Source organism: Octopus bimaculoides, chromosome 7, assembly GCF_046866305.1.
Source record: "Octopus bimaculoides isolate indiv1 chromosome 7, ASM4686630v1, whole genome shotgun sequence".
NCBI lineage: Eukaryota > Metazoa > Mollusca > Cephalopoda > Octopoda > Octopodidae > Octopus > Octopus bimaculoides.
This window is the reverse complement of record NC_142934.1, coordinates 91,370,764-91,392,119: the sequence shown is the minus strand read 5'-3', so window position 1 is coordinate 91,392,119 and position 21,356 is coordinate 91,370,764. Positions and strand designations below refer to the sequence as shown.

Genomic DNA, 21,356 nt, shown 5'->3' with positions numbered 1-21,356 from the left:
CTGGGAAAATAGAGTCATAGTTACATGTTGAGATATGAATATGTGGGTGTGTAATGAATATGTTTTTACCTTAATCTGTTTGTCCCCTGTTTCTATTCAGCTGGTTGTAGGCCTGCCTGTCTATGCTGGCCAGATGTAGGCTGAAAGTGTGCTCTTGTGATCAAATGATTAACCTTCACCATCAGCACCATGCAGAATTTGAACTGAGAACTCAAAGAGATAGAGCAGGTATCACAAAGCATCTTGTCCAATGCTCTGATAATCCTGTTAACCCACTGTCTTGGGACTGATATTTTATTGATCCCAAAAGGATGAAAGGCTAAGTTGACCTTGTGCCAGGAGTGGTTGGCGTTAGGAAGGGCATCCAGCTGTAGAAACTCTGCCAAATCAGATCGGACCCTGGTGTTGCCTCCTGGTCCACCTGTCCTCAGTCAAATCGTCCAACCCATGCTAGCATGGAAAGCAGACATTAAACGACGATGATGATGATTCTGTCCAACTCTAATTATTCAGCCAAATCACCATCTGTCCTATTGTGGCTGTGCCATGTAAAAAGCCCCAGCACACTGTAAATTGGTTGGCATTAGGAAGAGCTTCCAGCTGTAGAAACCAAGTGTAAACAGATGACTTGAGCCTGGTGCAGCTCTCCTGTTTGTCAGCTCCTGTCAAACCATCCAACCCATGCCAGCAAAGAAGACAGATGTTAAATGATAATGAGAGAAAACATTTGAAGCAAAAGCTAAGCATGAATTAGTAATTCTATACACAACTATTATCGAAAACAAGTGATCAGAACTCTTTTGTGTTCGTTGCATTCTTGTAACTAGATTCATGCAAATAGTGTACATTGCAACCCTGAATCATTTGACTCGCATGGCCATACTAATGTTACTGCTTTTTCAAAAATAGTTATTCTGCATATGGTTCATCTCAGGCAATTCAACAAAGGTATCCCATTTGAAAGACTTCTGTTTTAACCAATTCACTCTGGAGTTATTTCCTTGTTATAGTATCACACTGGTTTTGGAAGCATAATCATAGGTATGGCCTTGTTAAGAAGTTCCCAACCAATGGTCTCAGGTTCAATCCTGTTGCATGGCACCTTGACCAAATGATTTGATAAAATGGAAACTGAAAAAAAACCTAATACAGTTCTATATTTAAGAGATGAGGAATTATTTACATTATTTACATTTGACGGATATTTGTCCTCATCTTGTTAATACAACATTTCAGCTGATATACCTTCCAGCCTTCATCAGGTGTCTTATGGGTATTCCGAGTTAGATTCCAGGCAATGACCTGAATAATAATAATAATAATAACATCAAAAAATACCTTAGGAAGTATTATTATTCAGGTCACTGCCTGGAATCGAACTCGGAATACCATAACAAGACACCTGATGAAGGCTGGAGGGTATACCAGCCGAAACACTGTGTTAACAACAAACAAGATGAGGACAAATATCCATCAAATGTAAATAATGTGAAAAACACCTATTGTACGTATGTGTTGATGTCTCCATGTCTTGACATTGTACAACAATAGTTGTAAATAAGTGCCACTGTCATACAAGCAGTGTCATCCATTTCCAGTATTCTGTGAGAACATGTGTCTGGCATGAAGTAAAGAATTACCTTACTTTGAACATGGAGGGTATCTAGCCATAGAAAATCTACCTCAATAAACTCCTTTCAAACCACAAATGCATAAAGAAGTGAACAATAATGAATCCAATGTTCTGTTGTCTCTAAACATACCAATTAAGGAGACAAAAAGCTGAGGAGGCTAAACCTGTTCTATTCACGATATTTAGTGGTGCCTGATATAGCTTATTTTAATACAGTAACCTTTAATTACTTGTACTTCAGCTAATGTGACAAGTACCACTATTCATAACAAGTATTTTCATCTTATCAGTATTGATAATAAGACTACATTATTAAACTATATTTGGATATTTAGGCTTAGGTTAAGCTTCTTTGCTTTGTCCTTTATCAACATAAGTTGCACTATTGAAAGTAAATGTGAAACTGGTGCGAGCTAGATAGCTACCAGGTAAGAAAATGCATATATTACTGGGTCTAAAAATATTGTCACCCCAAATAAAATACACTGGGTGTTTGGGCTAAATTTGATGATTTTTAATGCTTGCTTTTTTATAGGAACAGCTTGATGTGTTTGTTAATGAACAGCCAGAGATATTGGAGAACAAAGATAAGTTGTGGTTGAGAAAAAGTTAGCAGGAGGATGGGAAGTCATCTGAATATTGGAAAAGAGTTACCTGTATCATGATGATTTGTACTTGGTATATAAACACCATCATGACTGTTGCTCAATGTTCTGTGAACACTGTGAAGAATGTAAGACATGACATGGATGGCTGCAGTGGAGACTCCCAGCAGGGAGATGGTCCTTGGGTGTGTCTCCAGTGACGGTGACATCATGCTATCCTACATCTTAGCTCAATTCAGATGGCTATTTGAAGCTGCTGGAAGGTCATATGTGTGTCAGTAGGATTTGGCTCCTTGCCATACCACTGGAAAGAGTCAAACCTGGTTGCCAGAGAATTTGTATGACTTCACCTATTTCTAGCCTCCTAATTCCCCTATTTGTAATCCCATGGATTACTATATGTGGGGTGTGATTGAGAGAGAGACACCCACTGCTCTGCCTGCAACACCAAAGCCAAAATGTTGACCAAGTTCAAGGAGGTATTTGATATACTCCCCAGGAATATTGTGAGAAACGCACACGCCAAGTTCTGGAGCCATAGTGGAAGCTGAGACTGGCTACTTAGAGTAAATTGTTATCTAGTTGATATTTTTTTGATTTTTAGAATATTTTTATTTTTGGATGGGATATTGTTTTTTTTTTTTGTTTTTTTTAATTTTTTTTTATGCAAACTGTCAAATTTACCCAATTATCCAGTAATTGTGGATTTCTTCAACCTATGTGAATGGTTTCAACATACAGTTATTGTACCGAGTGTCTTAAGCTGAGTAGTTATACAGATCTAAACTGATCCATGTGTCAAGAACATATCTGCATTAGCCAACCCGATGGGAGCCACTAAAACAAGCCACTGATCTCATGTCTTTTCATTCAACAGCTCAAACAAGAGTTGTTCTTTTTACCTTTTGAACTCAGCCAGAGAGCAAAGAACATCTTTCCCTTCTCCGTTTTTGATGTTCATTTTATTGAGCCTTGTGGGATGAAAGTTAAAGCTGACCAAAGTGTGAGTTGAAGCCAGAATACAGCGATGATATAAAATGTTCAAAGGTGTGAAGTCCTTTATATTGTAATATTTCTTCACTCACAACAGAGTAACACTGAGAATAAATACACTCAAATCATTGCGGTAATATATTTAATTCTATTGAATAAAATATATAATATTAGAAGGATGATTATAATGAACAAAAGTGGAATGAACAGTTAATTTAATGAAACAGTTAATTCAATGTTTAGGGCACTGTTTTACTCAATACATCAAAACAGCATAGACTGAAGAGATTTGCGAACGTTAGCCATTTCTTGTTGTTGCTGCAGGAAAGAAAGAATTATATCATTATAATAAATGCATTAGTGTTATGTATCATTATAATTCATTCTTTAATGGTTGATGAAGCTATAAATAATAGCCTGTAAATACTGGATTAAAAAAAAATCCTTGGATGGAAAAGTCAAAAGCTGCCTGTGGGACTCAAACCCAAATTTTCTATAAACATGACAGATGTTGTACCATTGGACGAAAACACCTCTTTGAAGTTTCTGAAGTTAGATATTGTTAAATTTCTTCCAATCAATTAAGATTTTTAAAATTTTCACTATATTACTTTTAAAAGTGTACTTCTGGTCTAGTTTTCCTTGATGGTAAAAATTACAATTTTTTTTTTTCTTTTTTAGAAATTAATTGATGCTGGTGTCATGTAACTGGCACATAAAGAGGCACCTTTTGAGCATTGGGCTTCACGGGGAAAAAGTGGCTGAACTCCTTTCGGGTGTTGGGCCACAGGGAGGCAATGACTGAGACCACTGAAGCACCTTTCAAGCATTGAGCCTCACAGAGGCAAAATGGTTGAGCCCCTTTCGAGTGTTGGGCCTCACGGAGGCAATGACCAAGACCTCTAGCATTATGTCATGCTTGAGAAGACCCATCAAGTCAACCAAAATCGCAGTTGTGGCAGATACCAGTGTCACTCAAATGGCACATAAAAGCACCCATTACACCCTCAGAGTGGTTGGCATTAAGAAGGGCATCCAGCCATAGAAACCATGGCTGTCTCTATAAGAACAGCACACACAAAACCTTCACATGGTCTATCAACCTGCGAGATAATAGCAACCAAATCTTCCTTAAACTATATCATAATGTCTAGAAAAACAAAAAGGACAGCACATTGTGCCACAACACCAAGTCGTTGCCATTTGTTGAGTATTATAACATTTAAATTACAGTCAATCTTCATGAATGTAACCTTTTATTGAACCCCCAGCCCTTAAAACACTTACTGGTCTCCACAGATCGATATTAAATATATTTTCTCTTTTCTTAGAAGCTTCGAGTTCAACCATTGAAAATGAATTATTTCACATCTCTCAAAGTTTCTAAATTCTTATGATGTAAACAAGATATCTTTATATTTATTTATAAGAAATTAAATTTTTTTTCTTCTTTTTTTGCAAATACAACACAAGCAGTGGTATACAGTTAAATAGATGAGATAAATGACTACATAGTATTAATCATCGCTATAAACATTAACATAGACTGTTTCATGCTATTGTGGTCTTGTTAAGAAATAACTTCACAAACTATGTTATCAGCCCACTTATACAGAAATTATACAATTAAAAGCACATTCTTATATAAAAGAGCCAGAATTATGAGTTTCATTCAGACCTGGACAGACATACAATTATGAGTTTTAATACCAACTGCACTATGAAAGAGCAGTTAAGACTAGGAAAGAGACCAAACATCAATGATGAGAAGATTTGTAAATGTTCAGTTTTCCCAATTCACTATCAGAAAATAATGTCGGAGATAAGAAAGATGTCTACTTACTGTATCCATTAATATTCTCTTCTGTAACAAAGCCATTTCTTTCTTTAACTCTGACAGTACTGTTGATTGTTGTTCTTGGTGGTTTCTTTCCAATTCTTTCAACCCCTAAAAATAATTTTAGTTATAATTCTGTCTGTGACAATAGAAACCCGGTAATGCCATGTGGAAACTAATGTAACAACACGGTTGCACTTGGATTTTACAATTTTGATATCAACCCATCAGAGACTGTCCCTGGTCTCATGTTGCCTAACAAGGGATTGATATTTGAATTTTGCTATTAAATGGATAATAACGTTAGATTTTTAATATGTAAACATGTTGTTAAGTTTGTTTAACATTATAAAAGCTATCAGCCAACAGACTCTTTGCAGTTGCCAGAAATAATGGCCAAAAATCACACTGAAAAGCAAAATAAAAGACTATCAATAAGTTACCTTACAAAATTGTTCGTGGAGTTCATGAAGAGTCATCAGCTTTTGTTGTTGAATTAAAGAGTTCTGCTGACACAACTTCTGGTGCTGTTTAAAGACAGCCTGTCGAAAAAAAGAAAAAAAAAAGCTAAAAAATAGTAAAAATATGCTCTTGACATGTTCCAGGATCACATCTACCCAAGTATGAGCTGTTTTGGCACCACTTACCTGGTATTACTGATTTACTGCAGACTTCATTTGAAATTAGATATTTTAATGTTTCTCTCATTCTCTCCCTCCCGCTCTTTCTATCACTATGTGTCTATTTCTGTACAAGTGTGTGTTTCCATTGTTAGTCACCAGAATGGGCTGAATGTCCAATTAGCTTTGTCAAATCATCTGCATCCAAACAGCTGTGCCAAATTGTCTCATTCTGTAGTCTACCGACTCTTAAAACAAAAGATCTTAATTTTTAATTCTGCCAAAGCATGCAGTGACTGAATAGTAAAATGTTATAAGCTATTGGATTCTTGATTTAGACCTGTACTTTGTAATATACAAATCATTTCATCATCATCATCATCATCGTCATTTAACGTCCGCTTTCCATGCTAGCATGGGTTGGACGATTTGACTGAGGACTGGTGGACCAGGAGGTGACACCAGGCTCCAATCTGATTTGGCAGAGTTTCTACAGCTGGATGCCCTTCCTAACACCAATCACTCCGAGAGTGTAGTGGGTGTTTTATGTGCCACCAGCACAAGGGCCAGTCAGGCGGAACTGGTGACGGCCACGCTCGAAATGGTGTGTTTTACGTGCCACCTGCACAGGAGCCAGTCCATCGGCACTGGCAACGATCTCGCTCGAATGTCTTTTCACGTGCCAGGGAGGTAACGTTGGTAACGATCAACGGCCATGCTCGAAATGGTGTATTTTACGTGTCATTCTGTTTATTTCATTCACCCAAACTGAAAAGAAGTTTCATGGTTGGGTTGTTAGTATTAAGCATATCCAACTATAAAAATACACACTCCAACAACTGATACAGAGTTAAATAATGCTAAGTTATTTATCTAAAGTTAATAATCCTAAACCAATTTGTCAATAGGTGATTCTTTTGTCTTGTTTGCAAATTATATGTTGGCCCTAGTTTTATTATAAATGCTGTGGCATCTTAGCAGGAATAGATTGGAATTATTGGCTGCTGCCTCTAATCTTTTCTATTTGATAAGGAAATGGTATCTAGATAGATGAAAGTATCTTACTCAAGGTGCATGTCCCAGTATTTCTTGAATCTATTACCTATGGAAAGAAGTCTAACATCTTTAGTAAGTTCAGTTATTAAAGATACATTTGTTAAGGAAATTTAATCTTGCATTTCTTACCAGTAGTTTTTCTTCTTGTTCTTTTGATTTGTTCAAATCAACATCCCATTGTTGTAGAATAATGTTCATTTGATTACAATAGTCATCATACAGCTTCTGCCTACATTTTAACAACAGAAATATCATTATAAGAATAAGATTGTAATACATGTCTATGGATTAAAAATATGTGTAAATCAACATCATAATCATCATTTAACATCCACCTTCCATGCTGGAATGGGTGGGATGGTTTCACAGGAGCTGACCAAGCAGAAGCCTGCACTTGACTTTTGTGTCGGTTTTGGCAGGATTTTTACAGCTAGATGCCCTTCCTAACACCAATCACCCAGCAGAGTGGACTTAGTGCTTTTTACGTGGCCCAAGCACAGGTAAGGTCAGTTTGGCAAGGTTTTTACAGCTGGATGCCTTTCCAAATGCCAACCACTTTACAATGTGGACTGGATGCTTTTTAAGTGGCACACATTACCTAACAGGGTATAATGGGTTAGGGAACTGGAAATGGGAGTCAAAGCTTAGTTATTTGATGCAATTGAATTAAAAGTAATTTGAACAAGAGTATGAAATTCTCTAAAATATGACATGCCAGCATCTGTCAAACCATCCAGCCTGTGCCAACATGGAAAATGGACAGATAATGACAGTAATGCACAGAACAATACCATTTCACAGACACAAACCTTCAGAACAACTGCAATGTAGACATGGAGTAACTTATAACATGTTGGATAAGTTTGATCTAAAAATATTCATTCATTATGTCATCAGATGGAATGTAGAGATTTTTATATGTATATTATATATATATATATATGGTAATCCCTTGCCATATTGCAGTTCACCTATCGCGGTTTATTATTTAAGCTTACATCAATTCTTCCATGGTGTTGTTTTGCATTTACCACATTAGATCGAGTCTAGTGCAGCCTTCTGGCACACCAGTCCTCAGTCAAACCGTCGAACCCATGCCAGCAGGGAAAGCAGATGTTAAACGACAACGATGATGAATAAAATAAATATATACAAATTATAAAACTAAAAAAATATACAGCACTGTTTCTACTTCGCGGGGGGCTTTGGAACGTAACATCCGCAATAGTCAAGGGATTACTATATGGCACCTGTGCCCAGCGCGCCTTCCTGGCACTTGTGCCGGTGGCATGTGGAAAGACTTTCGAGCGAGATCGTTGCCAGTGACGCTGGACTGGCTTTTGTGCAGGTGGTACATAAAATACACCATTTTGAGCATGGCCATTGCCAGTACTGCCTGACTGGCCTTCGGACCGGTGGCACGTAAAAGCACCCACTACACTCTGAGTGGTTGACGTTAGGAAGGGCATGCAGGATTTTTACAGCTAGATGCCCTTCCTAACACCAATCACCCAGCAGAGTGGACTTAGTGCTTTTTACGTGGCCCAAGCACAGGTAAGGTCAGTTTGGCAAGGTTTTTACAGCTGGATGCCTTTCCAAATGCCAACCACTTTACAATGTTGACTGGATGCTTTTTAAGTGGCACACATTACCTAACAGGGTATAATGGGTTAGGGAACTGGAAATGGGAGTCAAAGCTTAGTTATTTGATGCAATTGAATTAAAAGTAATTTGAACAAGAGTATGAAATTCTCTAAAATATGACATGCCAGCATCTGTCAAACCATCCAGCCTGTGCCAACATGGAAAATGGACAGATAATGACAGTAATGCACAGAACAATACCATTTCACAGACACAAACCTTCAGAACAACTGCAATGTAGACATGGAGTAACTTATAACATGTTGGATAAGTTTGATCTAAAAATATTCATTCATTATGTCATCAGATGGAATGTAGAGATTTTTATATGTATATTATATATATATATATATGGTAATCCCTTGCCATATTGCAGTTCACCTATCGCGGTTTATTATTTAAGCTTACATCAATTCTTCCATGGTGTTGTTTTGCATTTACCACATTAGATCGAGTCTAGTGCAGCCTTCTGGCACACCAGTCCTCAGTCAAACCGTCGAACCCATGCCAGCAGGGAAAGCAGATGTTAAACGACAACGATGATGAATAAAATAAATATATACAAATTATAAAACTAAAAAAATATACAGCACTGTTTCTACTTCGCGGGGGGCTTTGGAACGTAACATCCGCAATAGTCAAGGGATTACTATATGGCACCTGTGCCCAGCGCGCCTTCCTGGCACTTGTGCCGGTGGCATGTGGAAAGACTTTCGAGCGAGATCGTTGCCAGTGACGCTGGACTGGCTTTTGTGCAGGTGGTACATAAAATACACCATTTTGAGCATGGCCATTGCCAGTACTGCCTGACTGGCCTTCGGACCGGTGGCACGTAAAAGCACCCACTACACTCTGAGTGGTTGACGTTAGGAAGGGCATGCAGCTGTAGAAACTCTGCCAGATCAGATTGGAGCCTGGTGTAGCCATCTGGTTCACCAGTCCTCAGTCAAATCGTCCAACCCATGCTAGCATGGAAAGCGGACGTTAAACGATGACGATGATGTAATGCAATTAGAGTCTATAATTGTCTATTAATCTTTAAAAATGAAAAAAAAAATTAAACAAATCAAATGCCAATACCTTTCAGTTTGTTGCATTTTCCATATTTCATCAATCTTCTTGTTACTGTTTTTCATTTTATTTTGAGTAAAACTTTCCAGGCGTTTGCGTTTATTTGCCAAAGTTTTGGTTATGTCAACTAACAAAGGAATCAATCAAACTTTGAAATATCACTGGTTTCTCACATTAATGCAGCATCATGTGATATAAATACCAAAAAGTGTTTATTATATAATAAAATAGAAACTTTATTATAAAAAATAAGCTACCTTCAAAATTCCTATAGAAAGAACAAATAACAAATTTCACATCAAAACAAAGAGATGGTTAAAAGAGATCATTCTTTTACCATTTATAACTTATTAAAAAATTGTTTTTACATAAAAAGTATTAAAAGTTTTAAAATGTTAATATTTTTAATCATGGAAAAAAAACCTTAGGGCCTGTAGTGGACTGTTTTGACACGTGCCATATCAGGTCGATATGATGTAGCCCACAGTTGTGTAAAAACTAACATTTCATTTTCCGAGCTGAGATTCGAAATCAAATCTAAGGATTCTTGCTCGCCTGATCTACCACTGGCCGAACAGGCGTGAGAGGAATTTCTCTGTCCTGTCAAAAAGTGATGGATGGATTTCCATTCAACCTCTAACTCGAGCTGTGTCACTGAAGGTTCAACTGGACCTAGATAGGATGAAATTATTCTTATGGTGTGTCTGTTCTTCTCGCTAGGATGACGATTATAAATACAGTTAGACACATGACAGATCAGATGAGCAGACAGTTTGCGACAGTCAAGCAGCCAACAGAGAGCCACATAGCATGAACGACACAACACAGTAGCAGAACACAAACAGACAGGACAGAAAGACAACAGACTTGACCACACACAGACACAAAACATGCCTTGTACCACCTCATCACGTCAACACACTATTTCTTCTGTTGTTTCTTTTTTACTTTCACATCTCGAAGCAGTTGGTAAGTTCATGTAGAGGCCTTCATTGATATTGTGAATCAAACTTTGTATATCCAACACATAAATGCAAGAGTTGATCAAATAAATTATTTAAACTACAGTCCGATGCTTACCTCATTGTTTTTCCTTTGATGTCATCCAACACGCCTATCTTCATCTGCCTCACGAACAACACCTTTTGCTACACATCCCACTATGGCCAAAATTCAAAATTTCTACCTTTCACTCAAACATTGTTAATTAAATAAATTCAAGCCAATGGAAGCAGCACTTGTTAATATGATAAATTATGTATATTTTCTCAATGATATTCAAGAACTATTGCATGCAAGCAACATGATCTTCCTTAAAGAATATATGTAGATGACTCTACAACTATCATAAAGTTAGATGACAATTCATAAGAATCAAATATGTGTTCATGGAATGTCAGGAAAAATCATTTTTCAAGTGGAACAAGATACCAATAATACCGAGTTTTCACTTGCAGGTGAATCAATATGTGACTTATGTTAAAATGGTTTTGGTTATGTTGATTTCTAGAAATTGAAAGTAATAGATCATGCCCCACTTACTGTAGCTCTCTTATGTATCTTACTCTTCACCACCCCTACAATAATTTTTTCTAGTATAGGCACAAGGCCTGAAATCGTTGGAGAGCGGACTAGTCAATTACATCAACCCCAGAGTTTCACTGGTACTTAATTTATTGACCCCAAAAGGATGAAAGGCAAAGTTGACCTCAGTGGAATTTGAACACAACGTAGCAATGGGTGAAATACCGTTAAGCAGTTCACCTGGAGTGCAAACGATTCTGCCAGCTCGCTACCTTACCACCCCTACAATAATAATGGTGATGATGGTAGTGGGAGAGGGAAGGAACAACAGCAGGAGGAGGAATAATTTGAGTCATAAAAGACAAAACTTGGAAATAAATGAGGCTTACCTTCAAAGGATTCCAGCATTTTCTTCATTTCAAAACTGTGAAAATTATTTATTAAAATGTTAAAAAGGAAAATGGCATGTAAACTTATGGAAGACATCCTACATAATTCAACATTTTATAACAGAGCTATATTATTTCCTCTTTCTGGTAAAGGCCAAACTCTAGCAATACTTCTAGTCACATTAAATCTATTAAATTAATATCAAAGATATCGAAACCTACTGATTCCTATCATTTTCCTTTATTTCAGTATATTTTCATCTAACATTACTTTAAGATGGCTTGAGTTAGATGGATAGAAGAATTGGTAAAGGTTTTATACAACATTCCAGCTAATATCATCATCATCATTTAATGTCCGCCTTCCATGCTATAATGGGTTGGATGATCTGACTGGGGACTGGCAAAGCAGATGGCTACACCAGGTTCCAATCTGATTTGGCAGAGTTTCTACAGCTGGATGCCCTTCCTAATGCTAACCACTCTGAGAGTGTAGTGGGTGCCTTTTACGTGCCACCGGAACGATGGCCAGTCCAAGCGGTACTGGCAACAGCCACGCTCAAATGGTGTTTTTTATGTGCCACCTGCACAGGAGTCAGCTAATGTTTTGTTCACATGCCACTGGCACAAGTGCCAGTAAGGCGAAGCTGGAAACGATCACGCTCAAATGATGCTTTTTATGTGCTACCAGCACGGGAGCGAGACCGCTGCTCTGGCAGTGATCCTGCTCGGATGGTGCTGTTAGCACTCCACTGGCACGGGTGCCAGTCATCAAACTTGGTTCAGTTTCAATCGTCCAACAAATCCATGCATTGTTATTTGCATACACTTGAGATCATGTCATATATAATCTACATTTAATTCATTATATGCAAACATATCTGGAAATTATTCTAGAAGTTCAAGAGTCTGAGAAATTAATTAAACTGTATCTGCTTTAATGATATCATTAGTTGTTTAGTTCAATGAATATTGGAAGTTGAACTGTTAACTATGCTAAACATTACCCTTTTTCAGTTCTAAGCAGTGTCAGACTTCTGAACTTTTGAAGTAATAAACTGGAAAAACTTTCATTTCTTGATGGGCAATGAGAGCGGGGGTTACCTTTTAGAGATTTACATAAATGCTTACAAAACATTAGTTAATTCTGAGCCATCTCATGTTCTTGTAATACAAATACATATCATCATCATCATCGTTTAATGTCCGCTTTCCATGCTAGCATGGGTTGGACAATATAATTACTTTTTTTAATGAGTGAAAGAGAAAGGAATATCTTGCTACATAGATATGATGTTCACACAAGAGAGAAAAACATTCAAATTTTTAAGGAGAATGTCAAAATAATATCAATAGAGGTGTACCCAAATTCTTCATCGTTAACTCCTTTGTTCTCTTTTTTCTTGCTCACACTTAGCAGATTTGGTGACTCTTCATCTAAAAGAATTCAGCCAGAAAATAACTCAATCAGTGCCGTTCACCATCTCAGATGTTAATTTGAAATGACAAAAGGAAAAGAATACAATCATAAAATAGTAACTAAAAGCTAAGTCAGTCTATCTTTTGCTAAATACAAGGATCCAGTCGGTGATTGAAGTGTTAAAACAGATGGGAAATGTATTTCCAATACTGTTGGTGTTCTCTAGCAAGAAAAACTGAGATGATGTAAAAATAAATCTTTGGCCAAGACATTCATCAAAATTCCTCCATTAGAAAATGAACTCACAACTAGGTTGGTAATCCAACTATCTTATCTACTCATCCATTTTGCTAGTGAAAGCTAAACATTTAGACTAGAGTTAGCATTGTCAATGTAGGCACATTGACAGGTAGATCTAGTGAGATTGTAGAGATGCTTGAATGGAGACATTGATGTATGCTGCATATAAGAGGTAAGGTAGAGAGGAACTTCAGCCAGGGTGCTCGCAGGCAAAGCACATCTTCTTCATCGTTTAACGTCTGCTTTCCATGCTAGCATGGGTTGGACTATTTGACTGAGGACTGTGAACCAGATGGCTGCACTAGGCTCCAATCTGATTTGGCAGAGTTTCCACAGCTGAATGCCCTTCCTAACGCCAACCACTCTGAGAGTGTAGTGAGTACTTTTACGTGCCACTGGCACGAAGGCCAGTCAGGCGATACTGGCAACGGCCACACTCAAATAGTGTTTTTTACGTGCCACCTGCACAGGAACCAGTCCAGCAGCACTGGCAACAACCTCACTCGAATGTTTTTTCATGTGCCACCAGCACAAGTGCCAGTAAGGCAACGCTGGTAATGATCACACTCAAATGGTGCTCTTTACGTGCCATCAGCACGGAAGCCAGACAGCAGCTCTAGCAATGATCACGCTCGGACGATGCTGTTAGCACTCCACTGGCACGGGTGCCAGTCATTGAATTTGGTTCAATTTCAATTTTGATTTCACTTGCCCCAACAGGTCATTGCAAGCAGAGTTTAGTGTCCGATGAAGGAAATGTTGGCATGGGTGTCAGTCGTCGAATTTGATATAGGTATAAAATCTTCAGGGAAGGTAACAGTGACAGAGTAGGGGGTGTAGGCATACTCCTTGCAGAGAAATGGGTGGATAAGGTCATAGAGGTAGTCAGGGTGTGTGATAGAGTGCTTAGGCTCAGGCTAGTCTTGCAGCATAGTATAGCTAGTATGATCCGCTGGATATGTTATGTCAGTGTGCATACACAAGAGTGTAAGCGCTCTGTGAGAAAAGTTGGACATAAGAAGCATCAGATATGGTGTGCAAGAGAGACGACTGCACTAGTATAGTCATGTGTTGTGAATGGATGAGGGGAGATGTGTGAAGAAGTATCACTCCCTAAAAGTGGAAGGAACCCATGGAAAAGGGAGACCCAGGAAGACATAGGATGAAGTGGTGAAGCATGACCTTCAGACGTTGGGCCTCACAGACAAGAGACCGAGATATGCTGTGATTGAGAAGACCCGGCAAGTAAAGTGAGATCATAGCCTTGGCCGAAACCAGTGTCGCATAACAGGCCCATTTAAAAAAGTACCCTTGAATCATCAGACGATATAATGTGCTTGTGAAAACTTGTCGAGTCAAGTAAAATCGAAATCAATATAGAAATCGTAGTTGTTGCCGATGCCAGTGCCACCTGACTGGCACCTGTGTTGGTGGTACGTAATAAGCACCATTCATGCGTGGGTCGATGCCAGTGCCGCCCGATTGGCTCCCCCATGCCGCTAGCACGTAAAAAGCCCCATCCGAACGTAACACTCTGACTGAAGAAAGAGAAATAATCAAAATATGTATGGAAAATATTGAAACAATTGGAATGATTACGTGAAACACTAATAATGATTCTTGTTCAGAAATGATTGCGAGTATTTCTTTCTTGAAATCGTGAAAGAAAAAGTCGTCTGGTCACCAGAGAAGTGACATCGTATCTTTAACAACCAGAAACTGCTCTTAAAACAAGAAAGCACTTAATTTATTTCATTGAACATTACTTAATTACTGTATCAAAATAATCAGAGTTAAAAAAGAAAGTATTTCAAAGCTATTAATTAGAGGAAGAAGAGACATTCTGATTCGAACCTCTGATTTCTGGCGAACTATGTTGAGCAAGGACAGGTGACATTTCTTCTTTGTCTGACGGAGATGCACTTCTTTTCAAAGCTTTTCTCGGCATCTTGTTAAATGATAAAAACAAAACAATTATTTCGAGAGACGTTTCTATTGAGATACGTTTCTATTTCAAAAATAAATCACAGATCGATGTTCGATGCCTGAAACTTTATTTGATCGACTGGAAAACTAAACTGACCAATCAGCAATCAGTATTCCTTCTCACCCTCTTTCTCTCTTACATTCTGTCTTACACACTTTTCTTACGCGCATACACCCTCCATCCTCTCTCTCTTTCAGTTTTTCTCTCTCCCCTCTCTCTCTATCTCTCTATCTGATTATCCCCCCCTCTCTCTCTGATTCTCCCCCTCTTTCTCTGATTCTCTCTATTTCTCCAACAACCACGCCACCATCTGCAGAGAACAGAGCAAATCGTGTGAGGCTGGTTTTCTACATTGTCGCTCGACCTTCTAAAAACACCAGCCAGATCTTCCTAATAACACACTTTGCAATCTCAAAAAAAGTACGCATTAAATAATATTCCTCAATAAATAAACTGAAAAATAAATAAAGACAGTTTTTCAAAGTTGGAACACTTTTGATCACAGACTTACTTAATTATGGTTAAACAACAACATTAGAAATAAAGTCTACATTAAAAAAATAATTCACGAATATTGTCTACATATATTAAGATTTTATAACGATCTTTACAGTTAAATGGGTCCTAAACTAATTATTAGTCTTAGTCTACGGTGATAATTCGATTCACAGCTATGATACATAGTAGGAATGTACATTCATGTCAGTACTTGACTGCTACTGTAATTTAGCGACCCCACAAAAGATGAAAAAGCAAAGTTGATATTGGTAGGGTTTGAACTCAGAACGTAAAGGGATGAAACTAAACACCGTAATCTGACAATCCATCTGTCATGACAAAGGACATGTCTAGTTTTGATGGTGATGAAATGAATTAACTTCAGAATTATGCTGCCTCTTATTTTGTAAACCCCGTCGACTTTGGAAGGATTTGTAATTAAGGGCAGAGAAAATAAATCCCATTATAGTAAAATATCTTAAGGCGAAAAGCAGATTGGATGGAGCTTCGCCGTATTTGTTCCGGTCCTTTACGTTCAAAGATATCCTCTCGGGATCGATAAAATAAAGTAACAGTCAAGTACTGTAGTTGATGCTATCGATTAACCCCTTCCCTCAAAAAATGCTGCCCTTGTCGTTCAAGAGAAGCCACCTTCAATGGTTTTTCACCTCGGTCATCTTTTTTTAGCTTAATCATGAAATAACGCAACCCGCTGATTTAATAAATGAAGAGATGAAATCACTTTAATATGATTTTATAAATGGTCGCAATTATTTTACACTGAATTTTTACGGAATGTCTTGGTTGAGAGATATGTGTAAGAAGCCTTTGCATAAAGAGAAATCAGATTAAGTGATAGACATAACCCTTACTCAAAGGTATTAACGATGTAAGCAAAGAAGATAGAATAACAGAATTGTAAAGAATATATTTTCTTATTTCTTTATTGCCCACAAGGGGCTAACCATAGAGGGGACAAACAAGGACAGACAAAGGGATTAAGTCGATTACATCGACCCCAGTGCGTAACTGGTACTTAATTTATCGACCCTGAAAGGATGAAAGGCAAAGTTGACCTCGGCGGAATTTGAACTCAGAACGTAACGGCAGACGAAATACCGTTAAGCATTCCGCCCGGCGTGCTAACGATTCTGCCAGCTCGCCGCCTTCAGAATATATTCTTTCTGCTATAAGTGAAATTTTGGCGGAGGGAGCTGGTCGATTACCTCGACCCGACTGCTCACCTGGTACTTTACTCTATCGACCCCCGAAAGGATGAAAGGCAAAGTTGATCTCGACGGAAACTGCAAAGAGAATATATTATTGAAAACGGACAAAAATTATTGAAGTATTAGAGCTACAGTATTTGATGGTTGTTCTAAGACACATCCCAGTTTCATGAAGCAAAAGCGTTCGTTCGTAAATTACCTTTATAACCTGATAAATTAATGCAGGTGATGAATAAGTAGATCTGCATCTACCCTCATTTAACCGGCATAACTATAGATGTGTGCCTCCCCCAACGACTTCGTTCCTTTCTAACTTTCTGAAGAATGGATACCTTCAATGAAATTTTCAATAAATATATTTCAGATGGTGTAGATTACGATTATATTCGAACTTAATGTGAATATATATATATATATATATATATATATATATATATATATATATATATATATATATATATATATATATATATATATATATATATATATATATATTGATCGGGTGGGACGGATAATTCACATATATCATCAAAACGTATGAAGAAACAAAGTCGAGGTGTGTGAATTATCCAATCCCATTCCCCACACACCCTACACACACACACACACACACACACACACACACACACACACAGAGTTTTTTCTTTATTTCCCATGAAATTCCGACATTATCATAATTTACATATATATATATATTGATCGGGTGGGACGGATAATTCACATATATCATCAAAACGTATGAAGAAACAAAGTCGAGATGTGTGAATTATCCAATCCCATTCCCCACACACCCTACACACACACACACACACACACACACACACACACACACACACACACAGAGTTTTTTCTTTATTTCCCATGAAATTCCGACATTATCATAATTTACACCATCTGAAACGAATTGGTAGAAAATTTCATTTAAATGATAAATTTTTCAGAAAGTTGTGGGAAAATAAAGTCTGGGAGTGGGCAAAAATTGTCATTTGTTCTTCATTTGTTTGGTTTATGAAAGCAATGTCCGCTATATTTTAGAGCAGTTAATGAGCAAATTGCGGCCCAAGTGACTTTCTGGGTGACACACCAAACAAAAAATTATCTCGAATTTTTTTTAAATAGTGCGGCCCGCCTGATGATAAGTCAGATCTCGAAAATGGTTGCCCGTTCCTGTTTTAGAGTGACACAGGGTACAGTCTTTCTATATTTCTGCAAGAAATGAATCATCAGACATCCTAAGATTGAAATAATCAGCCTTAAAATCAGACGTTCATAGAAGACGAAGCATTAAATAAGGCTTCGTGTTCTGCAGTACAAGATGGTAAAGATAAAGTGAGCGGGTGAATGGCTTCTGAGAACATATGAAGCTATGCATGGGAAAGAGATAACAAGGATTGGGATTAATTGCAGATTCATGGACAAATTAAAGTTTGAGATTTATTTTCCAAAAGCATTTATCTCTACATCTTTTTGAGATCTCTGTGTAGATTATAACATATAAACGTATAGACATATGGTTGTGTATATTCGTAAATCTTTCATGTCTTGTGTATATACATACATACATACATACATACATACATTCATATATACATACATACATACATACATACATACGTACGCACATACATACATTCATACATACATACATACGTACGTACATACATACATTGTTTTTAATCTACATTCCGACGATGGAGCTTTGTATTTTTATTAGAAACCAATTCCTTCCTTACAGGAAAACTCCAAATTAAAACTAGAAGAGAACATACATTCATACAGTCACATTACATGCACATACACACACATACGCACGCACGCACACACACACACACACACATACACACACACATACAACACACAATCTTTCGATTGAAATCAACCGTTGAAAGATCAAATTCCCAACTCACTTTAGACAGTATATCTGTGTTGAGTATACCGATGCAAACGTACCTTGCCTCCATACACACCGACTTTGTTTCCTCATAACTTTCAGAAAAATGGATATGTTTTAATGGAATTTTCTTCAAACAATTTTCAGATGTAGATAACAATTTACACCGGAATTTAATATAATAAAAAGAGAAAGAAAAATTGGTGGTCGCACAAACATACATACTGACATGCATGTGCTTGCGCGCGTTCGTGTGTGCGTGCGTGTGCGTATGTGTATGTGTGCGTGTGCGTGTGCGAGCGTGCGTGCGTGCGTGCGTGCGTGCGTGCGTGCGTTCGTGTGTGGTGTGTGCGTGTGTGTGTGTGTGTGTGTGTGTGCGTGTGTGTAAGCGTGTACGCTCACCAGTATAATTTTTTTACTTTAAATTCCGATATAATCTTAATCTGTGCCATCTGAAAGGAATTTGTAGTAAATTTCATTAAAAGATATCCATACTTTTTTTTTTAAAGTTGTGAGGCAATAAAATCGGAAGCGGGACATAGTTGTGGTAGACAAGCCTCTGGGATGTTTTAGCTGTAAAAATGTTACATTTAATACGAGAATTCATTATATAAACAGTCCGACTAATCTAAACAGTGTATATCATATAATTTCCTCATCTCAGTAATATAGAATTATATTCATTTTCGACATTATGATGTTGGCAAGAAGAAAAAAAAAACCATAAAACAAGGATGGACGCGAATTTTCTTACTTGGTTGCTTGGGTAACTGGAAACGAGTATCTGTTTATGGGATATTTTCACTTTGGTGAGAGACATTGGACTTATATTTTTATTTGCCTTTTGTCGACAATAAAAAGCACTTTTTGACAAATGTATATTCATTCTGAGTTCAAAATGAAGCCGAGGTCAGCTTTGCCAGTCACCCTCTCAGTGTTGAGCCATTAATTTCTCTCTCTCTCTCTCTCTCTCTCTCTTTCTCTCATACACAGTCTCTCTCTCTCTCTCTCTTTCTCTCATACACAGTCTCTCTCTCTCTCTCTTTCATACACACACACATGCTCTCTCTCTCTCTCTCATACACACACACTCTCTCTCATACATACACTCTCTCCCTGTCTTCCTCTAACCCATCTCTTTTCCCCTTTTCCTTCTCCTCTCTTTTTCTCACATACACACAACAGGCCAACTATGGGCAAATTGCGGCCCGCGGGATTTTCTGAAGAGCACGTCTAACGGAAAATTACCTCTAAATTTTTTAGTAGGGCGGCCCGCTTCTCCAAAAAAGATGCCCATGCCTGAAATAGGCTGCAGTGAGTTGTGACTAGGACATGAAGTCTACTCACAGCTTCTCATTTCTCCACATCATTCTATCGCAGTAAAAACATCGGTGTAACTTGAGTTTGTGCCGCCAAGGGTAGTGTTTGAGTTTCCCACTTCACTCATTACTAAAAATATAATAAATATCAGTTTCACATTCTGGCACAAGGCCAGCAATTGGTGTGTGGGGGGAGGGGGTCGATTACATCGACTCCAGTACCTTTCTTCTTAAAAGTAGGCGTTGGGAGGAAGGCAGTGGGTTGGGGGATGCTATGGATTTTTAATATTATTATAGTATTGTACACAAATTATATAATATTATATTAAATATGATTCATAGAATATATAAATTAGTAAAATATAAAATATTTACTGATTTCAAAAATAGAAATAATACATTTCTAAATCTCTCAGAGGGATTTATGCAGTAGTGATGCGATAAAGTAGTTGTATGCTGTCAACTTAATGTGACAGTCCCATGAAGGGAATAATACTACTGCTATTTAGCCCTGAGAAGCAGCACCGCTTCCTGTCGGTTTTGACACATTTCCTGTGTCCTTACTACTGCATAAATCTCTCTGAGAGATTTGGAAATGTATTATTTCTATTTTTGAAATCAGTGAATGTGTTTCACTAGAATTATTATATGTTTACGAGAGCTTGGCAAGCATCTCCAACTAACAGGTCATTGCTACTCCAGACTGATGACGAGCAAAGACTCAGAAACATGTCTCTGGATGCAGGCTTAGCTAAGTAGAGGTGCTTGTCCCCCCCTTGTAAACATAAGGACACAGGAAATGTGTCAAGGCCGACAGGAAGCGGTGCTGCTTCCTAGGGCTAAATAGCGGTAGTATTATTCCCTTCATGGGACTGTCACATTAAGTTGACAGCATACAACTACTTTATAAAATATTTATTTATACATAAAAATAGGGGTGGGGCGCTGAAGGTATTATATAGCCATGACGGGGAGCGGTGGCCCCAAAAGTTTGAGAATCTCTGGTATATAGAATATGTACACTGCCGAGGTCGACTTTACCTTTCATCCCTTCGTGGTCGATAAAACAAATACCAGATGAGCAATGGGATTGATGTAATCGACTGCCCACTTGCCCAAAATTTCAAACCTTGTAGATAAAAAGTTCTTTCAGCTTTTCCAATTTTGTCTGCTGGTGCCATGGCAAATGTTGGACTCTGGCAGAAGAAAGTAGCCTTAGCTTCGGTTTGCTTCTTGGTTAGGTTTTTCATGCAGCTTAATTTATACTTTAAAAAATGTCTCTAGTCTTTTATTTATCATTGTATAGATAAAAAGTATTACTAAAATAAGGAATGATTATT

The 21,356-nt window shown here is 37.7% G+C and overlaps 1 protein-coding gene across 5 annotated transcripts; it reads right to left on the bottom strand.

The window, feature by feature from the left end:
• Positions 1 to 3,178: 3,178 nt before the first annotated feature.
• LOC106872804 (synaptonemal complex protein 3) lies at positions 3,179 to 21,183 on the bottom strand. 5 transcript variants are annotated; one of them, XM_052969794.2, is made up of 9 exons: positions 21,058 to 21,183; positions 14,947 to 15,040; positions 12,737 to 12,809; positions 11,373 to 11,407; positions 9,469 to 9,586; positions 6,874 to 6,973; positions 5,512 to 5,610; positions 5,075 to 5,179; positions 3,179 to 3,549 (listed from the first exon to the last, which is right to left on the bottom strand). In XM_052969794.2, the coding sequence occupies exons 2-9, from the start codon at positions 15,038 to 15,040 to the stop codon at positions 3,496 to 3,498; spliced, it is 678 nt and encodes a 225-aa protein (XP_052825754.1). In that variant the 5' UTR covers positions 21,058 to 21,183; the 3' UTR covers positions 3,179 to 3,495. The 5 variants fall into 5 exon arrangements, with proteins under 5 accessions (XP_052825754.1, XP_014775408.1, XP_014775404.1 ...); XM_014919922.3 differs by lacking the exon at positions 21,058 to 21,183 and adding an exon at positions 19,946 to 20,104; XM_014919918.3 differs by lacking the exon at positions 21,058 to 21,183 and adding an exon at positions 19,452 to 19,790.
• Between the last annotated feature and the right edge of the window lie 173 nt (positions 21,184 to 21,356).

Coding starts and splice junctions, on each gene's coding strand:
- LOC106872804 (XM_014919919.3), bottom strand. CDS start 18,932: ATGCATGTCAGTATGTATGTTTGTGCGACCACCAATTTTTCTTTCTCT. Junction 5,611..6,873: donor AACAAGAAGAAAAACTACTG/GTAAGAAATGCA, acceptor TTTTTTCGACAG/GCTGTCTTTAAACAGCACCA. Junction 5,180..5,511: donor TCCACGAACAATTTTGTAAG/GTAACTTATTGA, acceptor AATTATTTTTAG/GGGTTGAAAGAATTGGAAAG.